Genomic DNA, 27,999 nt, shown 5'->3' on the forward strand with positions numbered 1-27,999 from the left:
CTCAAAAGCTTCTTTGAATGGCTGTACAAAAGGTGTAATGACATTCAGTTTACTATCAACTATGATCGGTCAAGCATTGCTTTCCTGGATCTCAACTTCCAAGTAGAAGATGGACTAATCTATTGTGATCTCTACAGGAAACCCACAGAGAGAAATACATTACTCAAATATGACTCTCACCATCCTCGTAATCTTGGCCAATATCTGTGAATGAACCGCAACTGTACCAAGAGGGATGACTTTTTCAAAGAGAGTGAGACATTGACCAAACGATTACGAGAACGTGGGTATCCACTGGGCCTACTCAAACGTGCGAAGAAAAGGGCTTAGTATTGCACCAGGGAGGAACTGCTTGTCCCGAGAGAAAAAAAGCAAGTCACAAATAAGATGGTATGTGTCACGACCTTCCACTCTAAGAGCAATATGACAAAAAAGATCGTGAAGAAATACTGGAACTTGGTGGCTTCCGAACTCAAGATGGAAGAAAGCCCGCTCTTTGCATTCAAAAGAGGACGCAATGTGAAGGACAGATTGGTAAAAGCTTTCCTGGAGCCAACTAAACCACCCAACCTTCGAGCCCACCTAGGTCTGCCGCCCGTGTTGGGTCACTTCAAATGCAGTGCATGCAAAGTCTGCCCATTGAGCATTGAGGGACCGGCCTTGATCCATGAGAACAGATCATATAAATTGCCCTCACTCACAAACTGTAACACCATGAACGTAATTTATGTGATTTTGTGTCCTTGCAACAAACCGTATGTGGGACAAACCACGCAAAAAGTAAAGATGAGAATACTGCAGCACATGAGCAAAATCCGCTGCAAAGTACATGGAGCTCCCCTAGTGGATCATTTCATAAACTGTGATCACGCTCCAGAAAACATGCGGTGGAGAGTGGTAGAGAAAATCAATGCCAACCCCAGGGGTGGCTCCTTGTCTGCTGCACTGAACAGAAAGGAGTGCAAATGGATACACATTTTGAACTCGGTGGAAGAAGGCCTTAACAAACATGAGGAGATATCCAAACAGATGGGCCTCCTGTGATAGCCACCAGCACTGTTGAACCTTTCTCCCCCAATTACTGTCCATCGCTTAGCCCACTTGCCTGAGTATTACAGCACTAGCATTACTAACCAAGGGCTATATGCGCTACTCTTGGACCTCATGTTCCCTAAATTAATCATCAATTTAGTGTAAACACTCATGAATCAGGACTTTTGCACGTATTGTAAATACCACGTATATGTCTAGTGTAAACACTCATGAATCAGGACTTTTGCACGTATTGTAAATACCATGTATATGTCCATTACAAGTGTTTCCCATTTCGTGTTAAACGTATGTGGCTATGTACAATGTAATTGTTCATATCTGTTGCATTCGTGTTAGTAACTGTCATCTCTCAAACAAATATTGCGTAATTATTTCTTGTTATAGGGATACACACCCCTTTCATGGCTGCAATTGTCCCCACACGGCTTTGCGTAGTTAAATCAGATCCGCCTCTCACACGCCCACTAGTGACGAGGTCAACACGCCCCTCCACTCACGTCATCACGCAGGTGGGTGATATCAGCGCGGCAGTCCCGGCGTTGCCTAGCAACGGACGTTTCAGCCGTGCACGCTATCGTTAGCAAGCTGTCGTTTCCAGAGAGCAAACACCTCGGTCGACTTCCGCGTATATTGGGTAAGAGCACACCTTCTGGTTCAACCGCGATGGCTAACGCGTGCCCTTTCACGGGTCACCATTTCATGAGTTTGGTGCCCCCAGCCCACACAGCAACGTGATCGAGCGTCCTTCACTGTAGATCACGTACCACGCTGAATCGCGCAGGCACCTTCACGAGCAGCCCACTCAGCCTCTAGACTAACATAGCCTTTAGATTATTAACCCGGCTAGTCCTCCGCCCACAGTCATTTGTGCTTAATCAATTAATACGCAATATTCACGCACGTTAAGAGCACACCACCAGACCCGCATTGTAGGTATTTATCAGATTACACTCTGTTCTTAAATATACAAGGGGCTAGTAAATAGCTCTTGATCGTCATTACATGATCACGCTTCACAAGCGCGGCTCTCACAATCACGCTATCGATCCTTGTTGCATGAACCCACAACGCAAGAGCGGTCATTTCTCCATGATCTTCATTGCATGTTCCCGCTCTGCAAGAGCGGTTACCTAAATCACGCATCTAGTCCTTGTTGCATGATCCCACAACGTGAGAGCGGTCACTTCACCACCTCCCCGCCTCATGGTACCTTGGGTTAGGATCCTTTACATGATATCCCTTTCCCTTTCTAGACTTGACCGGCTGGTTCAAGATCAGGCAGAGGAATTCCCTCCTGACTTCAATGTGAGTATTTTCTGCTCACCTGCCTAGCACATGTGCAGTTTTCACGCACAGTGTACACACATATTTCACACGCAGCCCTCTGAAACACCTCTTTGTCCATTTCAGACTGTCCACCCCCTCCCCTCCAATCTTGATAAAGACCTGACGCGACCACCAACTGGGGCGCAATAGGGTCGAAACGTCGACGCCCACCAATGGTTCAGAAAACTCCAGGATCCTTGAAATGAATGCTAGGTGTCCTTGGATGTGAAATATATTCTGACCAACTTTACCCCTGTACATAATTGTATATATGAATTTTGTATCGCACTGTACATTGCTTCACGCATTGAGCACTTGTCACTAATTGTCACATAATTTTCACTTGTGTTCGACAGTCTTTTTGAAAAAAATATCTAATATCATTGTTGAATGAATTAATTTCAATGTAACGTGATTGAATCACAATATAAATACATTGCAAATCACCTCTGGGTTTTAAGAAATTGATTATTAGTTTTGCTTGGGGATTCATTATCTCACCTTATATGTGTTTCAAAGAGCTCTCATACGTATGTCTTGCATTAATTAGCATCTACAAAGCGATTTGTCTTACCCAACAGAACCGCACTACTGAGCAGAGCGTAATTGATCCTGAGGAAGTTCCTTTCTTTGGTTGATCATACATGTCACTTTCAATGTAGTCATCCCTGATAGTATTGGAGGCAATATACGCTTTTCTTTTTGTGATTGAAGACCAACAGGACTACTAGGAAGGGATGCTGCACCGGGTGCATCAGAGTGCCTCGGAGTATGTGGCACTGGAGCATTTGTTTCAGGAAATATTTTATATTAGAATATTGAAATGCTGAGAGCTCCACTGAAGACAATAGAGCAGCTCAGGGAATATAATAGCTGGTATAAGCCCAGACCACTAACATTCCAATGTTTGTCTTTCTGTTTCTCTCAGTTTAATTTATAACATTCTACCCTCAGTGGTTGGGAAGTTCTACTAGCCTCATAGCCCTTCTGCCCTGGGCTGTACCCGTTGTTAAAAGATCTTACTCTCTGGCCTATAACTCGGGCCTTTAACAACAGATATAGCCCTCAGCAGCGGGCTATAAGGCTATAATAGTCATGTAAGTCTGTGACCAAAGATAAAGGCAGTGAGATGGTGTTGTAACATGAACCATGTTGTTCTTTATATGGCTTGTCATAAAGGTAGTGCTCCTGGAAAGAGTCGGAAGATTGAGTCGCTGACTGGTTTCTGTCTTGAAAAGAATAAGTCCCTTCCAAATATATGAAAGTCTCTCTACCATGAACGTTGTCATCGGTATCTTGACATTTTACATTAAGTTGTGTGGGACTGTAAGCTGGTCCCTCATCCCCAAATGAATCTGTTTCAAGGTGATGTACTGGAGGCAGTGGGGACGCCATGCTTGTAGATGTCTGATCCGGGCACTGAAATCCCTTCTGTTGAGATAAATACAGCCGATTTTTGAGACGCCGACAGACTCATTGACGACGCTGACGATGAAGAAGGGGTCTGTATTCTACGCATCACCTTCGGAAGAGATGTAGGCCTCGTCGCTGGAGACTTAAAGATTACCATTAACGGGATTGGTTAGTCGAAGAAGTGGTTGTCATCATTTTCTTCATCAACCAAGAACAGGTCATTGTCGTTGTGGTTACCAACGCCATCACTGCTACAGAGGGTGATTTTGCAGTCGCCGATGCTCCCATCGACATAGCAGCTGTCAACGACGGATCCCTCGACAAGCGAATTCTTGCTGATGAAAGCTCCTTCAGAGGGGTAATAGGCACTGACAAAGACGATGGAGACTTTCTGAGAAAGGTTGTTGGACTGAAGTCTTCCTTTTTGACAGATTTTACATACTCATAGTCCTTACTATGAGATTTTGATTTCTTAGGCTCCTGACATATGAGGTAGAGCCTACATTTTCACGTTTTACCACACTCAATCAATCAATCAATCAATCAATCATACCATTTGTATAGCGCACTACTCACCCGGGAGGGTCTCAAGGCGCTTGGGGGAGGGGGTATGCCACTGCTCGAACAGCCAGGTCTTGAGGAAAGACTTCCATATCCACAGATAGTGAATCAGATTGAGTCTTTATCTTTTGGCGCCAAAGGACTAGTCTGACCTCCCAATCTTTCAATGTCTTATCAGAAAAGGTACTGCAACGCTTACAATCTTTGATGAGGATGTAAGCATTATTTTATGGGGATCTTCAGAAAATAGCCTCTGCTTTCCAAAACACATAAAAGGTCTGAACAGCCTCTTTTTAGATCTCTCAAACATGATGCTGTGGTAAACAAATTGAAGTATTGAACCTAAAGGTTGTTTGAAGGTCAAATGCCTCACTGCTGAAAGAAGGAAAAAAGGTCAAAAGGTGACTGAAGCACAGAAACTGACCAGAGCTCGGGGAGACTCTCTCACGCAGTTGAAGTTTGGTTCTATTAAAATAATGTGAATTGGTTAACAACGTCACTTGGTTTCCCTATGGTTGTGCATTGCCTTTTATAATTACTGAGGGACTCCCACCATGACGAAAGAGAAGATCCAAGCATGTGATACTGGAGAGTTAAAATGATCAAAGGACACAAACACAGTTAATCTAAAAAAATGTGAAGTAGAAGTTGATTAGATTTCTGTGGGTGCTTGTAAGCAGTCCAAACACGGGTTGATATTTTCAAGCATGAACAGTTTATTACCACTGTATGTGATGGGGAAATTCCAATAATAATCTAATGTAGAATGTTAAACCAACATTAAATGACATTTCAACAGGTGAGTGATATTTTGGTCTTTTCTGAGTGATACTTTACTCTCTTCTAGGCTTATTTCACAACAGGGACACTTACCGTGAAGCTCTTTCCAGTTCTAGCTGCTTGTGCTCTTCAATAGCCTTCTCTAAGAGTTCTCGGTCACGGGCAAGTTCTTCCTGTTTACCTGCATTTCTTGCCACTGAGAAAAAGTACATTTGTTTTTCATTTTCACACATGCATTAAGCAATTAATTTACTTGAGGATAAATAATGCAAGATGGGATCAAAAATACAGCATCAACATTTAGCAGAAGTGTGTCACAAGGAAAGTTGCAAACCCTGTTTCCAACAACAGATGCAGATTTAGCCATTGATTCATGCTGTAGGTTGTAAAGTTACGTAAAGGCAAGCCAACTGAAATTGTTAATCAGGGAGGCCCAGAATAAGGCCCTATTAATAATGGCCAGGTGTTAGGTGCAATATTTACCAGGTGCAATAAATGGGTATTAGTGCGAGTAAAGCTTCTAAAATGTGACCAAGAAGATTTTTCCGCGTACCACACTAAAAATGTGTATGTCCCGATATTTTCCAAGTGTTTGTCTCCCTTTAAGTCCCAACAGGTTTGACCAGCAAGTACGTGGGATGCAGGGTTATCACACCCAGGCCCGGATTATGAGTGGGGGAACCCTTGCCGACCTCTGCACAGACTGACTACGGGCTCGCTGCCTGTCTCCTGTTGGCAGCGCACCCTTGCCCAGATGCTATCCTGCCACCGGAGCCTCATGCCTGCCTCCCGCTGCCTCGTTAGCTTTGCCAACACTCTAGCGCGGCCGCCGAGTGGAGAGCGGGCTGGGGACTACACCTCCCATCAGCCCATGCGAGCCACGCATCAGCAAACCGCGCCAGGAGGCGCTTAAAAACTGTGTAAGCCCCTGCCGAGTGGGGAACCCTTGATGACCTCTGCACAGACTGACTACGGGCTCGCTGCCTGTCTCCTGTTGGCAGCGCACCCTTGCCCAGATGCTATCCTGCCACCGGAGCCTCCTGCCTGCCTCCCGCTGCCTCGTTAGCTTTGCCAACACTCTAGCGCGGCCGCCGAGTGGAGAGCGGGCTGGGTACTACACCTCCCATCAGCCCATGCGAGCCACGCATCAGCAAACCGCGCCAGGAGGCGCTTAAAAACTGTGTAAGCCCCTGCCGAGTGGGGAACTCTTGCTGACCTCTGCACAGACTGACAACGGGCTCGCTGCCTGTCTCCTGTTGGCAGCGCACCCTTGCCCAGACGCTATCCTGCCACCGGAGCCTCCTACCTGCCTCCCGCTGCCTCGTTAGCTTTGCCAACACGCTAGCGCGGCCGCCGAGTGGAGAGCGGGCTGGGGACCACACCTCCCATCAGCCCATGCGGGCCACGCATCAGCAAACCACGCCAGGAGGTGCTTAAAAACTGTGTTAGCCCCGCCTCGCGGGACGCCGGGCGAAGCCCGGGCAAAGGGCGGGCCGTCCAGGGCCGGACAAGGCTGGGCTGGGCTATACCTCCAACGTTTCCACTTATGTGGTAAGACTATCCCGATTAATTTCTTTGTAAAGCGCCCATCCCACCTTAATCATGGCTCATAGTTCTGGGGGGGGGGGGGCGTGGGGGGGGAGGCTGCGCTACGGCATCAAAGGGACACTTAAATGGTACATTAGATGTTTTCTTTGTAAGAGTTACTGGGGTAAATGATAGAGAGATTGTCCTCACAGAAAAACGCCTATCTAAGGAACTTATGGGTCTGAAACGTTCCTCGCTAAGCGATCTACAAAACGCTGTCTCGCCGGACCATGGAGAGCCGAGAACACTACTAACATCAAACTCCAAAGAACACGAGGTTGTAACACTAGTGGATAAATCCACAGACTCGGATGTGGACTCATTACCACTAAACATTTCTCATGTAGTAGTTTATCATTAGGGGGGTTCCATCCGATTGCAGCTAGAAAAAGCCTTCGCGGCAACTGACTTGCAACCTACAAAACCCCCAACTCCTAAATCTATACTACTATTATAAAGGAAGAACTTTGAACCTTTGAGGCGGGTAAACTCGGGAACCACAGCGCCAATCCACACACCCGATACATTGTTGTAATCGTCAGGGTGTGCAGATGGACATAGGCTATATAAACTTAATAAATATACGTAATTTCAAAAATTTACAAAAAAAAAAAGTAGTCTCTTGGAAGAAGCGCCGGCCGCGACGTGCATGCTGACGTTAGGAGCGCGGGGAGGAGCGGCGTACAGGAGCGCGAAGAGGACCGGTGGACATGAGCGCGGGGAGGAGCGGCGCACAGGCGGGGAGGAGCGGTGAGGAGCGGCGGACAGGCGGTGAGGAGCGGTGGACAGGTGGTGAGGAGCAGCGGACAGGCGGTGAGGAGCGGCGGACAGGCGGTGAGGAGCGGCGGACAGGCGGTGAGGAGCGGCGGACAGGCGGGGAGGAGCGAGAGCGGTAGATCAGGTAGGTTATTTGTTTAGGAGCGGTGAGCGGCGGCAAAATACAAAAGCAAACGTTACATTAAATGAAGCAAAAATGACAATCGTGAGCCAACAAAATACAAGAGGAAGCAAACAGTGCCTTACAAAAGGGAGCCAACCGGTGCATAACAGGAGGAAAAAGTGACGTGTGCAGGTTACAAAAGCGTACAAAGTAAGCAAGCAAACGGTGCATTAAAAAAGTGAGCCAAACGGTGCATTACAGGAGGAAAAAGTGACGTGTGCAGGTTACAAAAGCGTACAAAGTAAGCAAACTTTACATTAAATCAAGCAAAAATGACAATCGTGAGCCAACAAAATACAAGAGGAAGCAAACGATGCATTACAAAAGTGAGCCAAACGGTGCATTACAGGAGGAAAAATTGACGTGTGCTAGTTACAAAAGCGTACAAAGTAAACAGAGGTATAATACTGCATTACAGGAGGAAAAAGTGACGTGTGCAGGTTAAAAAAGCATACAAAGTAAACATAGAGGTATAAAACTGCAATATATGAAGGAAGGCTCCGGGGACCCACGGACAACGTCGGGCCAGGCGGGGGCCCTGAAGCCTAATTGCTCCCGGACAACGTCGGGACGGGCTGCTAGTTAGTGAATAAAAGGAAAAGGGGCGGGGGCCGCCATTTAGGCAGGAAATCGAAAATTGCTAAATTGTCAGGCAAACCGAGCCCAAAAAAAGCTATCATTAAATTTAATAAACCAGGGAAAAGCCTATTAGCACCGGCTCTTTCGTGCCCAGTGCCCCAAAAAACTGTACCTCAACCAGGGGAAGAAAAAGAGACTGAAATGACATTCTCTAATATAACACACTTATTAAGATCCTTTACCCTACCACTGATAGAAAGACTAAAGGCTATCAATGGGAAGCTCGATACCTTAAGTGAACTAACCTTAGAAAACACACGCAAACTAGATGTATTAATGCCACCAGTTTACAGCAAGGAGAGTGGGTTTGAGCTTAGTAACAACACACTACCGAAAACCATGTTAGCTAACAGTACAGATACCAGTACTATATCCAAAGAGCCAGCTAAAGTTTGCCACCTGAAGAAACCTCAAGAAAACAGAGCTAATAAAATTAACTCAACAAACACTTCAGTATTAAAACCAGTTGGAAACAAGGGGGCAGATGAGGATCAAGTTCAGACGGGAGATCAAACCTCTTTGACAGTTATTAATTTACCACCGGAGGCATCATCCTTGGTATTAGTTATGGGAAATGTTCCAGCGTTGAATAAGGGTACAAGTGAAAGCCATGGACAATTAAAAAACAAGGTGGCACATTGGCTTACTAATAACACCTCAGAGGGTTGTAATATATGGCAAAATATCATAATGACACGAAGGGTGTCGTGGGCGGGCAGGACACGGAAGAATAAAACAGGGGACTGTGTGATAGTAAATTTTAACTGTCCCGAACCAATGGGTAGAATCCTTGGTGAGGCTAAGTTCTATATAGGGAGACAGAGACAAGGTATTGAAATTCTTCCCCTCGAGTATTTTTACAGAGACCAAAACAGAATGCATACTGTCAGAGGTAATGGGTGGACAGATAAAAGGATTACGTACCCACTAATGAGTCAGCCTTGGGAATACCCTAGAAAGAGACATCTATGCCACCCACTCCGGACACAAAGGGGATATCTATGACATGCTCCTGTCTTGGTAGGACCAAACCGGAATATAGCTCTATCCGGTTTAAATGATTGTGACTGACTGAGTGGCGGAAAAAATAAAGTCACATTGATACACATAGATGCCTCGCAAGAGGGGAAGTCTCCTGCACCATATATCCCACATGACCTTATAACCCAGTGGGATAGTGTAATAGGGAAAATGCATAACCAACTAAACTCTGTTATACAAGAAACTGCACTCACAAAAGATATTTCACATGATAACCCACTCGGGTCAACAACCAACATCGGGGACAGTAGGGGTACTGAGTTAATGTCGATTGACATTAAAGCATCAAAGCATGAGCAAGAAGACGCCGGGCTGGACCCGATGCCAGACTTGCATAGGGTGACCACTGACAAGGAGAAATCGTTGCTAGAGCAGAAATTAATCAGGGAGCGGGGTGGCTCAGTGAGGATTGTCTCCTGGAATGTATGTGGGTTAGAGAGTAAAGTGCACAATACTATCTGGGGAGACTTCGTCCAAAACATTGACATCCTATGTATACAAGAAACCTGGCTTATTAACGAGAAACATCTTCTTGGCTTTAAAACTTTTCATGTCCCCGCAGTCCATTCCCTGTTTGGGAGACATAAAGGAGGGATCTGTATTTATGTCTCTAATCTGCTAAAAGTTGTTAAGATTACAAGAAGAAATTATTCACATTACTATCAGTTGGTCTCAGTTACCCTAAACCACCGGGCCGAGCTACGAATAGTTAACTTCTATAACAACATAAAAAATGGGGAATTCACAGAGGCCCTATGTAGCTTGCAAGGGGAATTAAATGCTCAGAACTTGTCGACGGGGGTAAATAAAATGCTGATATGGGTAGGGGATTTTAATCTGATTATTTGTGACCTAGAAAGTTGTGGATTTCAAGAATATGGTAGGGGGGGAAATGTGAACAGGTGTCACTTTATGCATTCCAAAAAAGGAGAGGTACTAAATAATATTTTGGCCAATTTTGACCTTGGCTTTGCAAATTTAATGTGTACACCTAAGGTGGATTTTAGTGCCACATTTTTAGCTAGAGGGTGTCACTCCGTAATTGACTTTGTTATTGTGTCAAATAGTTTCACACATTGTGTAGAAAATTTCGAGATTCCAATAATTGGCCTAAGTGACCACCTTCCTCTCAGTATGACCATAACTGTGGGAGAGCTAACTAGTACCACTACTATTGAGTCACTTATTCGGACACAAAACATTGCTTTAGCTCATAATAATGGGTTGACACTTATATGGAGCACTGTAGACTCGGTCAATAAATTTAAAGAAATAATAACTATGGCTCTCACAGATATATTGGTATGTCTGGATGAGAATACCTCAGATGAACAAACTTTGGAGGCCTTTGGTAAAATTACAAGGATCATCCATGACAACCTAAACAAGGTGCAGAGAAACAAGCCCAATAAAGGGGTGGGTTGGTTTGACTCCAAGTGTACCAAGGCGTATACCGCCCTCAAGGCTGCCTTGAGTCTTAAACTAAGGGACCATGAGGCAATAAGACATTGCAGGAAGGCGTATTCCCAGGCAAGGCGCCAACGGAAAAAGGAAATCAAGGACCTAGCATGGCAGAATTTGCTGGCTGCTTCACAGTGAGACGCCAGGGCCTTCTGGGAGGCAGTCAATGCACCCATTTTTACCAAGAAGGAGGCAGAATGGCTAGAAATCGCCATAGATGAAAAAACCTGGATCGACTTCTTTTCAAAGGTCTATAAAAATGTACAGGGGCCCCCCACGAAAGAGGACAAATTAATAGGGTGTCCACTGAGAGGGAGTGATTATCACCCTATAAACATGGAGATTACTCTACAGGAAGTACAGTTTGCATTACAAGCTAGTAAAAACAATAAAGCCCCGGGACCGGATGGGATCCCTAATGACATCTATAAATTAAACGTAGATTTATGGGCCCCACTCTGTACTCGGGTCCTCCAGGCTTGTTGTGCCATAGATTTTATTGGTACCTGGTCGGAATCGGTTATTATACCGATATATAAAAAGGGGGACAGGGAGTGCCCATCTAATTATAGACCTATTTCACTATTAGACTCCCTCATGAAAATGGCAGGGAGGGTGGTCTTAAATAAAATGCAACTATGGGCCGAGGAACATGATATTTTGAGCCCTGTACAGTATGGCTTTCGCGAAGGGATGGGTACGGTAGAGCAGGTTTTAAACTTTGTTTTGTTACAAGCCAAATACACTCGGGCTAAAGAAGGAAAATTATACGCCATTTTTGTTGACCTCTCTGCCGCCTTTGATTGCGTGATACACTCCAAGATGTGGCAAATTCTTGAGGAAATGGAAGTCGAGCCTGCCATTGTACTCTTCCTAAGGCAACTCTATTCGGGTGCAAGGGCCAAAGTTAGACATGGGTTGAGGGGGGAGTGCACTGGGTCCATTAAAATAGAAAAAGGGGTAAGACAAGGGTGCGTATTGGCCCCCTTTCTTTTTACCTTTTACACGAATAAACTTGAGGAAGAACTGGGTGCTTGCAAAATAGACCCCCCAAGGTATGGCAATAAGCCAATTTCATCACTTCTGTACACGGACGACGCGGTTCTGATGGCGAGAACGAAGGTGGGGGCGCAGAAAGCTCTAACAAAATATCTTGATTTTATGGAAGAAAGGGGCCTTATGATAAATGCAAAAAAATCATATGTGATGCAGTGTGGTAAGGGTCGCGCAAGCTGTAAAAATCTTAAAGCGTCGGGGCTTGTAATTGAGCATACCAAAACTTTCCCATACCTGGGGGTTATAATCGAGGGCTCTGGCTCCTGGGGGCCTGAGGTCAAGAACAGGACCCTATCTTTTAAACGCACTATAGGAGCACTAAAGAACTTTGCTGTTAAGCTGGGCAAAAGACCCCCCGAAATCATGCTAAAGATTTATATATCTAAATGCAGAAGTGTTGCGTTGTATGGGGCAGGGATCTGGGGGTATCATGACACATCGGCGATTCAAGTTGAAGAAAATAATTTTTTCAGATACTTGCTAGCTCTTCCGAAAGGTACCTCAGTTTTTAATTGTCATCAGGAATTGGGGATGGACTATATATCCGACCTGATTAAACTGCAACCTGTCCTACTCTGGCGTAGAGTATGGGCCTCAGAGGCCCTTAGCTTAAATCAGGAAATAATAAAGGATGTCATGGGCCTCGATAAAGCGAAGCGCATAGCCTGGCTTGAGTTTATCAGGAAAATATTTACTGACATCCAACGGCCTAAGTTTTTTAGTGACCCAGTCTCAATCATTAATATTTCGAAATCAGAATTGAAGAGGTTATGTATGGCCCACTTTCAACTTCTTAGGTGTGTAGGAGAAATGACGAAGAAAACAGTTAGTGAACATCAGTTGTCGCTGACCACCTACACAATTTAGCCATACTTAACCATACGCAACTTGGGCTTTGACCGATTTATGTTAACAAGATTTAGGTTCAATTTATTTCACCGGTTGGTCACATTTCCTACTAAAAACGACTGGTCTAGAACCTTAGCTCCTTGCCCATGTGATAGCACCTCGGTACAATCCACTTTTCATGTAGTACTGTTCTGTAAATTATACGAGAGTGAGCGTAAAAGATGGATCAAACAGTATTTGAGGCAAGGCGTCTGGCGGCAATGCCACCCTGCGTTCCTTAGTTTGCAGCAATTGGGAAATGCCACCTGTACTATGGTTATGTCTGTTTTTTTAAAAAAAATTTAAGAAAACGGAATTTAGTGATTAGCGAACTCGTCTAAACTGATTTAATACTGTTTTAACAATGTTATTATTGCTAATGATTTGTATTAATGTATATATATATGAACTGTTGCTTTTATGATTTTATATAACAAAAATCGAATAAAGCTAATCTGAATCTGAATCTGAGTGGGTCTGTGCTCAGGGGTCAGAATTTCAAGTTGTGTGACAGTTACCACACCCAGTGTTACCTGGTGCAATAAATACCACACTGAAAATTTCAGCAGGTCAAACATGCCGGAATTTAACAGGGGAAAACCGTATGGTATTTACGGTGCTATGCATTTTTTGATGTGAAACGCACCAAAATCAACACGTTATTATTGCCTTGGAATAGGTGGGTGTTATTTATTGCACCCAGGGACGGTTTTCCCATAGGAGCAGAAAATCACTGCCCCCCCTCCCGACCCACACACTGCTGCGCAGAAAGTTGGAAAAATAAAATGGGAATGAATGGTTTTATTACAATTTATTTTTCCAGTTTTCTGCCAAATGGGGAAGACACGGCGGGCCTGTGCATCATTGCTGCTGGTTGGCAGCAATGATGAGTGGCCCCTTCAGCTTGCAGTCTGCATGTCGGTTTGGCTGGCTACCATGCTATGGCCAAACCAACATGCGCTATTCAAACTCTCCAACCCAGCTGTCCTCGGCAGTTGGGTTGAAGAGCAGGCACAAGCCTCCACTGTCTTTTTGAGCACTGAGGCAGCCTGCTCCAGCCAATCCAGTTGCTTCATTCATGCTGCTTCACAGCATGAGAACAGTGTCTAGATTGGATAAGGACCTGTGAGAACTGCGTGACCTTGTGCTCGGAGGAGTCTGTAGCCGGGGACTGGAGAACATCAAAGGCGACCTGCAGGCTATGCTAATTTTTTTTCTTTATTCATTTTTTAATGTTTATTTGTATGTATATATAGTTATTGTATGTTTATTGTATTTATGTCGCCGCACCATTTTTGACTGTCACCAACTGCCACTGATAAGGTGAGAGGAGCAGATTGTCAGTACAGTAAGAGAATTCCATGTGGATGCGGTTTGTATCTCCAAGTCTTTGGAAAGTGACACTCCTCACAAGTAGACATGAACAAACCTGTACTTTTGGATTATATGTCCAAGCCGGTGTCATTGAAAAAATGAAATTCACCTCCCCTATTACAAAAGTCTTCACCTATTCCAGTTATTCTTGTCACAAGCCCATCATCGAACCAAGGGTCGATATCATTATGCATATAAAATGGCAAGAAATGCACAAGATTACTATACAATCAGCATAAGCCGATACACCATGTTCTAGCTGCATGAAATGAGTTCATCATGACTTGATTATCTTTAGAAGGTAAAGTTAAAACTTGTGATGTATAGGGGGTGAATGACACGTCGTGTATCCAATCCATCCTCCAATGTTTCCCCACTTTAGCATCCGCACCATTGCTTAGACATGTTTTCACCAGATCGGTAATGTTCTCCTACTGCAAGGACTAAATTATCCTCTGCCTCTTAAGGGGACTGTGATTGCCTAAATAGTCTTGGAAATGTACTTTACCTTCCTCTTTGTAGGTGTCACAAAACATACAAGCAAACAAATCAAGCCGCTAAGCTTTTCTCCCCATGCATCAACTCGACATAATTACTGCATCGAACAATCCAGGCTCAAATTCAATCAAACCAGTTCCCAAATGCAACCCCAGAACTACATGGCTTAACTTACTCAGTGATCTTAGTGGATCAGGGCCTGTCAAGTGTGGGCCCTAACAAAGCAAGAAAATGGAAGCCAAGGCAGGGCCCACTGGCATCTATTTTGGCACGTCACAAGATAAAGAATGAAAACTGTACCTGCCTGCCTAATATCAGCACACTGCAATACAATGTCATTGAGAATCCTCTTTGCAACATCAGGACAAAGTGACACAGTCGATACTGTAGTTTACCATTAGTGTCCCAAGGCCTAAGGTACTCTCCCACTCTCTCCTCCTCAGAAGCACATCAAGAGAGTCACTTTCCCAAATGTGACTCTTTGAATAATTCTACCCCGACGTCCAGGATATGGCCGCCATTAATACACGGGAAGTGGATGTATGGCTTCATATATAACTGTTGGAGGGTGAAAATGAACAGCTATTGAATGCGATTATCGTCAGTAAACGGAGTGTGAGTAAGAAAATAGAATAACTGCCTTAGGTACATGGAACTTGACCTTTGGGTTGATCAACGACCTGAAGACGAATTCATCTTACTCAACTTGTGCAATTCACCATCAAGCACTAGTTGTTTAGTGCCTGTTCGGAAATCTTAGGGTTTTTAAATACCTCCAAATGACTCTATTCTTGGGTGTTCAAGTCAGGTTTATTTAATGGACTACAATTTATTTATTTAGCAGTTGATAGAGCCAGCAATTACCGTTATGGTGTCCTGGCGCTGATTGAGCCTAATCATGAAAAATTGCAAGGTGAAGAGCCAGGTTTTTAAGGGTTTTGGACCTGGAGGTACTGCTCATGGTACAGATGTGCAGTGGAAGAGAGTTTCAGGTCCTACATGTTTGGTATGGAAAGAAGCTGCCTCTGTGCAGAGATCTTTTCGCTTTGGGTACTCTCAGATCGCAAGGGGTAGGAGATCGAAGAACCTGGTGTGGTTGACGCAACTGAAAACTTCAGATAATGGTATGTCTGCTGCACAGCATAGTGATTTATGATATATATATATATATATATATATATATATATATATATATATATATATAAAGGCTTTTAAATATGCTGTTTTCTCAATAGGTAGCCAGTGAAGTTACTTAGGAGATGGGAACTCTGGGTTTGTGGTTACTGAGTTTGCTTCAGTGGGAGTGGACTCTTCTTCGATACGTTTAACGTTGATGTGGATGTTGAAAGAAGACCTAACTGGCTCTAGCGCTTATTAGCATTATTTTGCTTCCTTGATATGGAAATTGGGGCACATATGGGGACGGACCATCAGTCTTAGTTGTATTGCAGGGCCTTTGCCCTTGAGTGTTTTCTTTAATATGCAGCTTTTTTCTGGACTAATGTGATATCTAGTTCATAGAATGCGCTCCACGGTTACTCTGGGTAAAGGTTGTACAGCGCAGGGCTGGCTTATGAAACTGCACTGATAGCCTCCATCATGTTCTGATGCAACTTTATACTTGTTAGAAATTATTAAATGGTAACGAAAAGAGTTTGTTAAAAATATATATATATGTCTCTAGTATTGAAGACTCCAAGCTGAAAAGGTGTACATATGATGCGTTTGTCTTAGAGAATAAAGAACAATCGTAAAAATAAAGTGGGCTTTATCTACAAAGGACAAAGGACTGAAAATGGTAATACAAAGTAGAGAATATTTGAAACAACGAAAGCAGAAGAACTCTGTCCTATTTCAAATCAAATGAATAAAAAACTTTCTGCACAAAGTTTGTTACATTGAAGAGGAACAAGAGAGGAAGAAATGATCATATACTTCTGTATATTACCTTTGACTTCCAACCCATTATTCATGCAGATCACATTATATCTATGAAATATTCTAAGTAATTCCCAGGTATGAGATAATTCTGATTTTCAAGTAACATAACAATATACAAAAATGTGTTTATAGGTCACATAATTATATGCAAGGGGTAAGGCATGATGGAAAACGCATTCTTGGGCTCTGAAGACATTTAAAAAAACACTGAGCCTTGAGACATAGTTATTACATGCCTCCAAAATGTATCAGTGACATACGTGGTTACCCGTTGTGTACCATCTGTATCATTATTTGTAATGGATACAACAGACTGGAAGTCAGTTGCAGACACTTAAGGTTAACTATACATCTATCAGTCTCTGGGCCAGATGTACGACCATGTCATTTAGCGCCTTGCAATTTGTGACACATTGCGAGTTTCACATTGCGAGGCACTAAAATGAAATGTACAACAGTGTGTTTAACACTGTTTGCGATTCCCAATGGGATCGCAAATTGCGAGGCTCATTAATATTAATGAGCCTCTCGCAATTTGCGAGCCCATTGGGAATGCCAGCCCTCCCAGGGATGGTGGCCTACTGGGCTCAGCAGACCACCATGTCTGGGACTGCTTTTAACTAAAGCAGTTTTTTTTAATGCATCCCCTTTTTCGAAAAAGGAAAACGGGATGCATTTAAAAAATAAAAATGAAACGGTTTTGTTTCATTTTTTAAGGGCAGGCCCTGGGACCAGTGCCTGCCCTTAAAAAATTATTTTGCATGCATTTGGAAAGGATCCCTTCTCAAGTGTTTTGCGAACGCAATTGCGGTCGCAAAACATTTGTACATAGTTTTGAGACTCACTATGTGGAAGGGAACACACCTTCAAAGTAGTGAGTCGCAAAACCTATTTAGCGAGTCTCAAAAAAATTGCGACTCGCTAAATAGGCTATGTACATGGCCCAATAGGTTTTTGCATGCGAAACGGGTTCACAAACCCGTTTTTCGCAAGCACAATTGGGTCGTACATCTGGCCCTTATTCCCTTAATCCTTCCATTTAGAAGATTCAGCATTTCTTTTGGTAAGCCTTAACATGATCAATTGTTGCACAAAAAACATAGGAGTATAATATTCCTAATCTACTAACCAAAAACATCAGCATGGAGTATAAAAAACATAGCTCTAAACAGATCCTTACATTTTTCACATATCTGTAGATGTCGCATATCCATGACCTCTTGCATTAAGCGGTCCCGGGCTTCGCGTTCTAACCGCATTTGCTCTGTGCGCTTGGCCCATGTTTTCTGCAATTCTGCATCAATCAATTTGTCCATTTCTTTCTCCTGTAGTTTTTCCTCTTCTAACTGCCTGGCTAGGTAGTCCCGATAGATCTGCTGCTCCTTGCGCATCTCCTCCTATAAAACACGTATGAAAAAAATTCTCATTTTGTTTTTTTTTATTTACTTCATATAACTGATTATTGCATTCGTCTCACCCAGAAGCATATTAGGACTCTGTGTTCTGGGTGACTTGTATCCTTCCACAGCTGTTGGTGCTACATTCAGGGAACTACTTTTTTCTATTCCCTTAAAGTAGTGTGACCAGAAATGTAAAGCCAAAAACCGGGACATTTCACCAAAATAGAAGGACTGCAATTTTACTTCAAGCGAGCGCACAGAATGACAACGCTCCTCAGCAGAGAATTACAGAACAGGCAGGTAGAATATACATGAAATGCAAATTTTAAAAGCAGTGGCTTGCCTGTTAATTAAATTGCTTCCTTGAAAAAACTGCTAACTATCCCTGCTTAATAAAACATAAAAAAGCACCTCTTGCGGTTTTCAGTCAACCCTCTTTAAAAACTTGGACATGAGCTACATTTCCTGAAATCTGCCGGGACATCTGGTAAAAAACCATGACCATCGTGGCAATTCCGGGGCGCCTGGTCACCTTACATTAAACCTTCATGGGAGTGCATTTTTTTTGTTCTCTAACCCTTGTGCTTCTTCCCCATTCACTTTGCCCCACACTGCTGCTCACTCTCTATGTTGCTTCGCCCGCCCCATCCGGGCATCCAATACTAACTACCACACCCTGCCCCATGCTGCTAGCTTTTTCAAATATTCTTTGCCACTCTTCTTCTCTGTTGCTTGCACACCCTTTCATGCTCGTCGCTCCCTTCTCACCACCTCTCTTAAAAGATTTGTTGCACCCATGGCTTTTAGCCACATCAAGAAGACCACACACGTGTGTGCATATATGCAGGCATGCACAGCAGGCACCAAGAAATCAGTCTGTATTATTTTAACTCATTCTTTCAAAGACAACATATGTGGATCCACTGCAACCATGTTTGAATGAGTTTGCTTAAATATTATCAATGCAAACAAAGCTGGGTGCACTCACATTCACCAGAGCAATCTTTGAATATGTTTGAAAAATATTACAAATGCACTCAACCACGAGACTAAAATACACAACATTCTTGAGACCAGTATTATTTAGGGTTACAAAAAACATGTCGTGCAGCTGAAAAGGAAATTCTGATTCAGAACACCAACATTTTCAAACAGCAATCCCAAAACTCATCCGGATAAGTCTGCTGAATGTGTAGACTTTTCTGAACTAGTAAGACATAGTTTGGGTTGGAAAAGAGAGTGGGAGAGGAGGAGGAGTAGAGGGATTTTTCAAGGATGTGTCAAAAGGGTATCCTGAGGAGTGGACAAGCATGCAAGATGTTTAGACGTGCACTGGTCAAGCTCTGCCAGGCTCATTCAATCTCGCATCATCTTCACCAGCCCAAACACCAGCCAAAGCAGCTGCGGTACTGTTGTGACGGAGCTCTCTGTCATAGAGGCCCAGATACGCCTGGGCTGTGACACATCTAGTTTTAAACTGTATTTGGGACTGCGGGAACAATAACGCCTGGCATGGCACAACGATCCTGAGACAATTCGGGAACCTGAGGGACTAACTGGGGTTCAGCCCCACCTCGTCAAAGCACTCTTGCAGCACTCATGGGCACTGCCACCTCATGGACGTGTAGCTGCCCAGCCAATTCACGGCAGAAGGCGCAGCCCGTCTGTGGCGTAGAAGCTGGCCCTATGTGCTCTGCTATGGATGCTCTGGACATATCAAGGACCTCCTCACTGAGGGTATCTAGACTATCTTCCATGGAATAAACATTTTCCTAAATAGTTCGTCCCCTCCACCCTTTCCTTACTTCTTGGAAAGCCTAGGAAGCTCGTCCAGCAAGAGGCTCTCCATGATTGAGGTACCAATTTTTTAACCTAGAACCTGATGCAATTGGCCCTTTTTGCAAAATGTGTCCAAGTTCAAGATAACTACTGTGGCCCCTTACCTCCAAACTTATTGACCTCAGAAGATGCTCTGCAGCACCAGCTTGGTGTGACATCTCATAACACCCCATGTTACTAATTCCCTTGAAACTAGGACAGGGAAAGAAACCATGCTGCTGTGCTCTGCTGGGAAGCACAGAACCGGACTTCCCACAGAGGTGAGGAGCTGTAAATGTAAGAGCAAGACCCAACTGTCCGACGATGAAGACTGGATGACCTGAAGAAACAAATCAGCCGTAAACCTCGAGAAGCATGCAGCCAGCTCCCCATGATAAACCCAAGACAACTGCTGTATCTGGGAGTCGAGGAAGAATGTGGAGCATGAAAAGGACGTATGTTGTGATAGGCCTATGCCTATATCACTGAATATCCACCCCAACATAGACACATGAATATTTTCCTTTTATCCTGCATTTAGGGTACTGTTCCTTTGGCTGAGTCTAATCATTCAGATTCCAGTAGGAAATGTTACTTACCTATATTCCTAGATTCTAGATCAACAACATTTGTATCCTCACAGACGTCATAAACAGAGAATTTTCCTGTACATTTGTGGGGACCCCGGACAACTTTCTCTACAAGCATTTAAAGTGAATTTTTCGATGGAGGTAGTTATCTCATCATGCATTTAATTGGTGGTACCTCCATTAATAAAAAGACAGGCATGCTTTTAGTGGATTTTTCTGAACCACCAAATTGAATTCATTAATAGAATAGGACCATATATTGCAGCTCCTGACCGAAGGCAATGTTGTGTTCAATCCTAAAAAAAAACCTTTTATACAGAGTGAGAAAGAAGGAAAATGAGCCTGCCAGGTCTAGAGCGCAGAAGCTGCAAAGAAAACTACTGTTACCTTAGGAAGCCAGCTGCTTCCTTTCCCAGCATGCATTGTACTGGCAGTCTGCCTCACAACCTCAGTTCTTTTTGAACGGTGATAAGTGATTTAAAATAGAAAATGTATTGACAGCTGGGGAGGAGGAAAGGTTGTTTATGACTTCAGTGAGGATACCTACGATAAAGAACTTGGAAAACAAGTACGTAACATTTTATTCTGCATTGTAGGATCCTCACAGATAGTCATAAACGTAGACTAGAGTACCAAGCATATCCTTAACCCGCGGGTGTCAATACAAAGCTATAAATCAGAAAAAATGACAAAGTATCCTAACAGGAGGCATGACAAGTTCTAATTGCCCTAATTAAAAATATGTTGTAATGTTGCTTGAACTAGTTAAGAGTCAGCTCTTGAATCCTCGTCCCAACAATAATGCTTGGTAGTGCTTAATTTGTAAAAAAATAAATACATAAATAAATACATAAATAAATAAATAAGTGCCAGGGCCCTTTTTGGGAGACCACTTCCTGCACCACTAACTGCTCCTGCCAGCAGCTCCAGGCCAAATTGAGCAGCGATGTTTGAAAACAGTATGAACATATTTTCATGTAGCTGCTTTACATATTTCTCTTATTGGGGCATATGTATTCAAACAATAGATGATACCTTACTAAATATAGAGTGAGCTCTAGGTTTACTTGGAAAGGCCTTGTTAGCCAATTGATAACAATCCATCTAACTACAATTTGTTTAGGGAAAGCCATACCTTACCAGTCCTAAGAGGTCCATAAGTTATATACAACAATTTGTTTTACGAATTTCTTTAGTTCTGTCCAAATAAAATGTACAAACTCTTCTACCATCTAAGTAATGGAGGGTTATTTCTGCCGGGGAAGAAGGGTAACTGAAAAATACCAGAAGTGAAATTGTTAAATATGAAAATATCAACCAACGTTTGGTAAAAAAAGGAACTCTACCTCTGTTGTTGTAAAATACTGTGTATGGTTCTGTTGAGGAAAGAGCTTGGAGTTCACTTACTCTTCTTGCTGACGTAATTGCTACTAAAATATCTACATTCCAAGGAAGGTTCTGCTTGGAGGTGTGATGTTTAGGATAAAAGGAGGAGCCATTCATTTGGATAACATTATTTTTAATTCAAACATAGGGGCAAGCAGCTTAATAGCAAAAGTATTTTTTTCTAATCCTTCCAGGAGGTCTTTAACAACTGGCATAGTAAAGGAGGATGTTTGTGTTTGTCCTTTTCTATAAGATGTTATGGCAGCAAGATTGAATTTTATAGAGTAGAATTGTAAATTTGATAGTGCCAAAGAAGGTAAATAAGGTAAAATTACACCCTCTCGCCATTTTATTAGATTATTAATGTTTTGAATACACAGATGACAAATCTTTTCCACTTGAATACGTAAGAAGCTCTTTTGTGCAGATATTTGACTTCATTGAGAATGATCATAAGGCCTAGAGGAAGATTTAAATGTCTATATTAATAGACTTCAAGAGCCAAGACCTCACATTCAAGGAGTGTAGGTTGGTGTAGGAAAGTAGAATCAGCTTTTATGGTTACCCTCACTTTTTGCCTAGTGCTATGCTGTTTTTGACTAGTCTGACTGAGATCCTGCTAATCAGGACCCCAGTCTCGCAGCTGTCTCCCTTAAATTGTTGTGCTCAGTACTTGGGTATATCCCAGATTGGATACTGGGGTACCCTTATCAGCCCCTAGTATATGATACCCCAGAGGTCCCCCATGGGCTGAAGCATGCATTATGCCACCCATGGGAGACCATTCAAAATGCAAGTACAGGCCAGCCATTGCAGCCTGTCTAAGCTGGTGCTAGCACCACTTACGAAAGATATAGGTTTCCTATATCCAGGGTCACTGCACTTAAAACCTATAAGTCACCCCTACAGAACTTATCAATCCTGAAGGGAGGGTGCTAAGTGTGAGGGTGCCTCTGATTCCAAGCACTGGAAGAGCCCTCCGTTAGGCTCACAGTGTCCCAGGTACCAGTCTTCTAGACCCAGACAGCACAACATGGCTGGCAACCAGAGACACGATTCTTCCCTCCTGCTGCTGAACCAAGCCCGAGCAAGAGAAGGCAGAATAATAGGTATCTGTCACAGGAGGACAGGGAGGTGTGACCACCTCCCAGACAGGATTTCGTGTATTGGAGACGGGCGGGTGCACTTGCCAACGTCACTCAGTCTGCATGAGGGGCATATTGGTGCCTCCTTGCATAGCCCAGTTCAAACCATCTCTGGGAGCCATTGGCTCCAGCTCTGGTGCGAAACTGGACAAAGGACGTGGGAGTAACCTCCCCCTGTCCAAACATAGCCCAGTTCAAACCAGCTCTGGGAGCCATTGGCTCTAGCTCTGGTGCGAAACTGGACAAAGGATATGGGAGTAACCTCCCCCTGTCCAAACCCTCACCTGGGAGGGTCCCCTGAATTGTCCCAACCCTTTCTTTAGTGTACTTATGGTCTTACCTGGGTTTAGGTCCCTAGATTTGTCGTGGGACACAATTCAATTCAGACACCCCTTCAACTTCTACTGTCTGGGCACTCTGGACTTTGCTGGACTTCGTTTAAGCTTTACTTCGTCCCCCTCCCAGTCTGCTGCCCGTGCACCATACAGAAACCTTCCAAGGCCTGTGGGCATCAAAGACACCTGAAGGAATCACCCATGAAGGAGTCACTTCCCTGCATCTGCAGGCACCGCAACTAAGCTGACCGGGCTGCTCTCCTGAGCTCCTATGGACTCCGAAAGGCTCAACTACACAGGTGGTGGTTCTCCACAGCTCTCGAGGCCTGCTCTGCCCTCTCCCTCGTGGGAGCCGCAGGAACCAAACCCCAGTGCGCTGTGTTGACTTGCTGTTGCAAAGGCTTGTTGTGTTCCTTTCACCAAATGTTCTGCCTCCAAGTACCCCAAGCTCAAGCATCTCCATTGACCAAAATGTTTGACCACATCGCATCGTTTGCAGCATGGCCTGAATCTTTTGGTGAGCTGCTCGAGGTCCTCTTGCGACTCCAGTGCCTCCGGCCTGTGGGTCCTGCTGAGGGTCATCTTAGTTTCTTTTGGGCTCCACTGATTGTCCAGGGCCTGCCCTGACTCCCCTGCTTGTGGTGAGACCCCTGGACCTTGCTTGTCTCGACATTGCACCTTCTTCGACTTCTATGTTGTTGGCAGTTGCCATGGCTTGTTGGTGCTCCTGAGGGACAGTGACCCCTCAACTCTCGACATCTGATGTGGGACAGCTTATGCTTCTGGTCTTCCTCAGGATCGCCAGGTCCTCACAGCTGTAGAGTCAAGGTCACCGTCAACTCTCCCACAACTCTCGACATCGGTGGGCACTCGTCTTCCAGGTCTCTGGGTCATTCCTGAGTGACTTAGACTCTGTCCCCTCTGCTTGCAGGTACTTCTCATCCTGAATGCACCTTTGGATTCCACCGAACACTTCCTCCTTCTCCAGCAGAGGCACTTTCCTGAAGTCCTCCGGTGGTTCGACTGCGGTTTCCAACATCACTTCATACCTATGCACATGGCTTCCCCAGTGTAGGTAAAGTGGGTACTAGGGTATCCACGGGTAGGGTGGCTCTCCAACCTTCTGTTTTCCACTGGGTTTCTTCAGGGTCCACTGGGAAGGGTCCTTAATCCTTAAAATTGCAACTGTGACTTACACGTTGATTTGTACAGAGAACACCGTCGTGTTCCCACACGATCTCTGTGGGGTTCTAAGTCACTCACCTTGGGTGGTTCCTTGGGTCCACGGCACTTCTATGTCCTCTGGAAATTGTCTTGACATGAGTTGTGGTTCTTATACCATTTTCTTAGTATATGGTTTGGGCCCCCCACCCAGGTGTCCACTGTGTATTTGGTGCTATTTACGTTATTTCAATGCAAAGTATTGTGTGCATTGTGCATATCTCCAGGTAGGAGATAGCTGTATGTGTCAGTGAGTGTTATATAATAAATACATGTTTTTGTATACACATTGTATGGTTCTTTTTCACTTAATCTATACATATAAGATTGCATTCTGGTAAAACAATCTGCTTTACACTTCTTCAGGACTAAGCCTGAAGGTTGCTCTCCACAGCTACCACTTAGAGAGCTTTCTAAGGTTGTCTAAGACCTCTTAAATCACCATAAAGGTTGTCTGGACTGGCGCAGGGTGCCCACTTACATAAGTGGACATCATATACCAGGTCAGCCTCTCACAGTTGGGGTGATACATTTTGCCTTGCATCCTCAATAGAAGGTTATGTGTTGCCCACCAACCTCTTGTGGGTGTTTGATAGAGAGGTGAAGTACCTCTGGATAACACCATTGTCTGGGCCACTCTGGTGCTATTAGAATCATTAATGCATGCAATGTTTTGAGTTTGAGCAATACTGTTAGTATTAATCGGATCGGAGGAAATGCATAGAGAAAACATTTTGACTAATCGATCAAAAGGGCATTGCCCAACGTTCCCAAATTCTCTCTACAAAGTTTGGTCATTTTGCATTTTCCCTGTGGCACATAAGTCTATGTCGGCAAACCCCCAGGCTTGGAAAACGTCTGTATTGTTTCTTTATTGTCAGTGAAGTTTCTGCTTAGGAGTTCTGTTTGACAATTGTTAATGCCAGACAAATGTATTCCTTGAATCAGTAAGTTTCTTTCCAATGCCAGACTGCTTGAGCTTCTAAAGAAAGAATCCTAGATTTGGAGCTCCCTTGTGTGTTCATATAGAGCATTGTTGTTGTATAGTCTGTTTGAATTAGTATCCTGTTCGACAACAGGGTGTACCAAATGCCTCCAAGGCTACCTTCAACTCCAGGACATTTAGGTGGTGTAATTGCTCATTTTCTAAATCAGGCCTTGTACTGTGAGATTCTGTAGATGACCTCCCCATCTTTTCAGAGAGGCATCTGTGACAGATGTTTGGTTTGCAAGGTCGTGGTAAAAAGGTACATCTTTCAGTAAATTGTGTCAAAGACTTTTTGACTTGCGTGGTGAGAGAAATGTTGTCTTCCCAATTGTCTTTCCATTGGGACATCTGATCCTTGAGGCACTATGGTTAAGGTCTCATGTGAAAACGTGTATTTGGAGACCAGATAAATGCAAGGCACCATGTATCCTAGTAGGGATGAGATCTATTGAACAGTTTGATGTGACAACTGAAACAGCTGGTGACAGTTCTGAAAAATACTACAGACACTCTCCTTTAAAGGATACACTTCTCCCTTTAGAGTATCCAGAGTGACTCCTAGATATTCAAGAAGTTGGTGAGGGGAGGAAACTGACTCACTGCGATTGACATGTAAGCAGTTTTGTCAATCAGTCGGTCGTGATGATAAAGTCTAACTGTGCATGACAATAAGAAGATGCCTTTCATTAACCATTCGTCTAGATAGGGCTAAATGCAAATCATTGTTCTTAGAAGGTGAGCTGCAACCACTGGCATGAATTTGGAGAATTTACTTGGATCTAATTTGAGACTGAATGGAAGGACTTTGTATTGCCAATCATATAAATCTTAAGATCTCTGTGTTCTCTATGTAAATCTTAAGATTTATCTGTTTTTTCACTATGGGTATGAGAAAGTATGCATCTTGAAGACCCACAGAGCACACCCAGTCTCCTTTTATTAATTGTGGATATATCTGGTGCAGGCCAGAATCCTGAATTTTTGTTTCCCGATGCATTTGTTTGCCTGTCTTAAGTTGAGGATAGGCCTGAATTCCGTTTTCGTGTCTTTCATGGGACCCACAAATTATCTTGAATAGATACCATTTCCTTTTTTTTTTTTGAGTAGCTGGTTCAATTGCTTGCTTTTGGAGTAAAGATGTTACCTCCTTTTTGACTGCAACAATTGATTTTTTGATGCTTACTTTGGAGGTATTGAAGGTGGGGGATTTCTGAGCTGGATGGCATAGCAGTTCTGGATGATCTGTAAAACCCATTTGTCGGTGGTTATTAACCTTCACTCTGTGAAATAGCGGCAAACAGTATAGGGGGAGTGAGGTTTTGATGGAGCTCATGACTTGGAGGAATACTGGTGCTGTGTTTGCTGCTGTTGAAGCGGATTTCTTCTTCAATTGCTCCAATGATGGAACTAAAGTTGCTGATGTTGTTGTAAACCCTGAGATCAGAGATAGAGAGACCACAGAGGGGATATAACCCTCTGTCTGGACTGATATCTATTGTCCCTGTGATGTTATTGGGAGCAGGAGAACTTATGTTTCTCTTCTAAATACATCGATTCAAGGTTTCTGCCTATTTTTTCACCCACTCCATTTCTTAGTCGGTGTATGGCCACAGCTGCAGAATTACAGAATTTTCTTACAACTGCATCCTGTTTTTTACTCTTTTTTTCAGAAGTTACAGAAGTATTTGGAGCCCAAGGGTGCCTTTTTCTTACAGCAGAGGCTATTGCTGATTTTGGTTTAGGATCCTGCCTCAGATAAATAGGATCCTAGTTGAAGGCTTTGCATGCTTTTAGAAGCCAAGTTGTTGTGGCTTTAGTAGTAGCTGGTGTATGGAACTTCTCTTCTGAAAGATCTGCAAATCCGGTTTTACAGGTAAAGTAGGTCTTGGAGAAGCCCTTGGTTGAAGAATCTCCATTATCACCAAAGCTGCTGCTTGTGATGTTTGAAGTTGTATATTTCATTTAGCTGCATCTCCGACTAATACAATTTGAAATGCAAGGATGGCGCCTACAGGAGACAATCTAAGAAGTGACGCGGATGAAGATGCAGGAGTATATGTGAAATATGAGTGGGAGGAATAATACCTAGGTGTTAAAGGCAAAAAATAAGGTAATCTTTTTCATCTTTTTGGAGTAGAATGTCTAGGAGAATTGGGCAGTGGCGGCCCTTCCTGCACATAAACAATCTTGAAATGCCATTTTGACACTTCTATGTGTGCTGCTTAATGCAGCACACATGGAAGTTACAAAATATATCTTTTTTTTAAGGATTGTTCACCTTCCTACACATAAACAATCCAAGGCATTTTGCTTTTTCCAAGCATTTCTCCTCATTTTGCCAAGTTAAGACCAGGTTTTCCAGGTTTGGTGTTGCCTCCTATTTACGCTGCCCTTGTAAATAGGGGGCAGCGTCAAAAACAATGAGTGTTGCGGTGGAATGCCTACTGCCCACCCCTTTCACGCTAAGCATAGCGTGAAAGGGGGCCTTATTTACAAGGCAGCATTAAGCCATGTTAAGCGGCTTAACGCTGCCTCGTAAATAAGGCGAGGCCCCTATC

General features: G+C 43.7%; 1 protein-coding gene across 1 annotated transcript in view; it reads right to left on the reverse strand.

The window, feature by feature from the left end:
- Positions 1–27,999, reverse strand: part of CFAP53 (cilia and flagella associated protein 53) — a 181,744-nt gene that overhangs the window by 42,349 nt on the left and 111,396 nt on the right. The window contains exons 6-7 of the mRNA XM_078674795.1: positions 17,739–17,955; positions 5,227–5,329 (exon numbers count right to left, since the gene is read on the reverse strand). Of these exons, the coding sequence (XP_078530921.1) occupies positions 5,227–5,329; positions 17,739–17,955 (320 nt within the window). The remainder of the gene's footprint in view (positions 1–5,226; positions 5,330–17,738; positions 17,956–27,999) is intronic.

This window comes from Lissotriton helveticus, chromosome 2_1 (genome assembly GCF_964261635.1).
Source record: "Lissotriton helveticus chromosome 2_1, aLisHel1.1, whole genome shotgun sequence".
In the NCBI taxonomy this organism is placed as follows: Eukaryota; Metazoa; Chordata; class Amphibia; order Caudata; family Salamandridae; genus Lissotriton; species Lissotriton helveticus.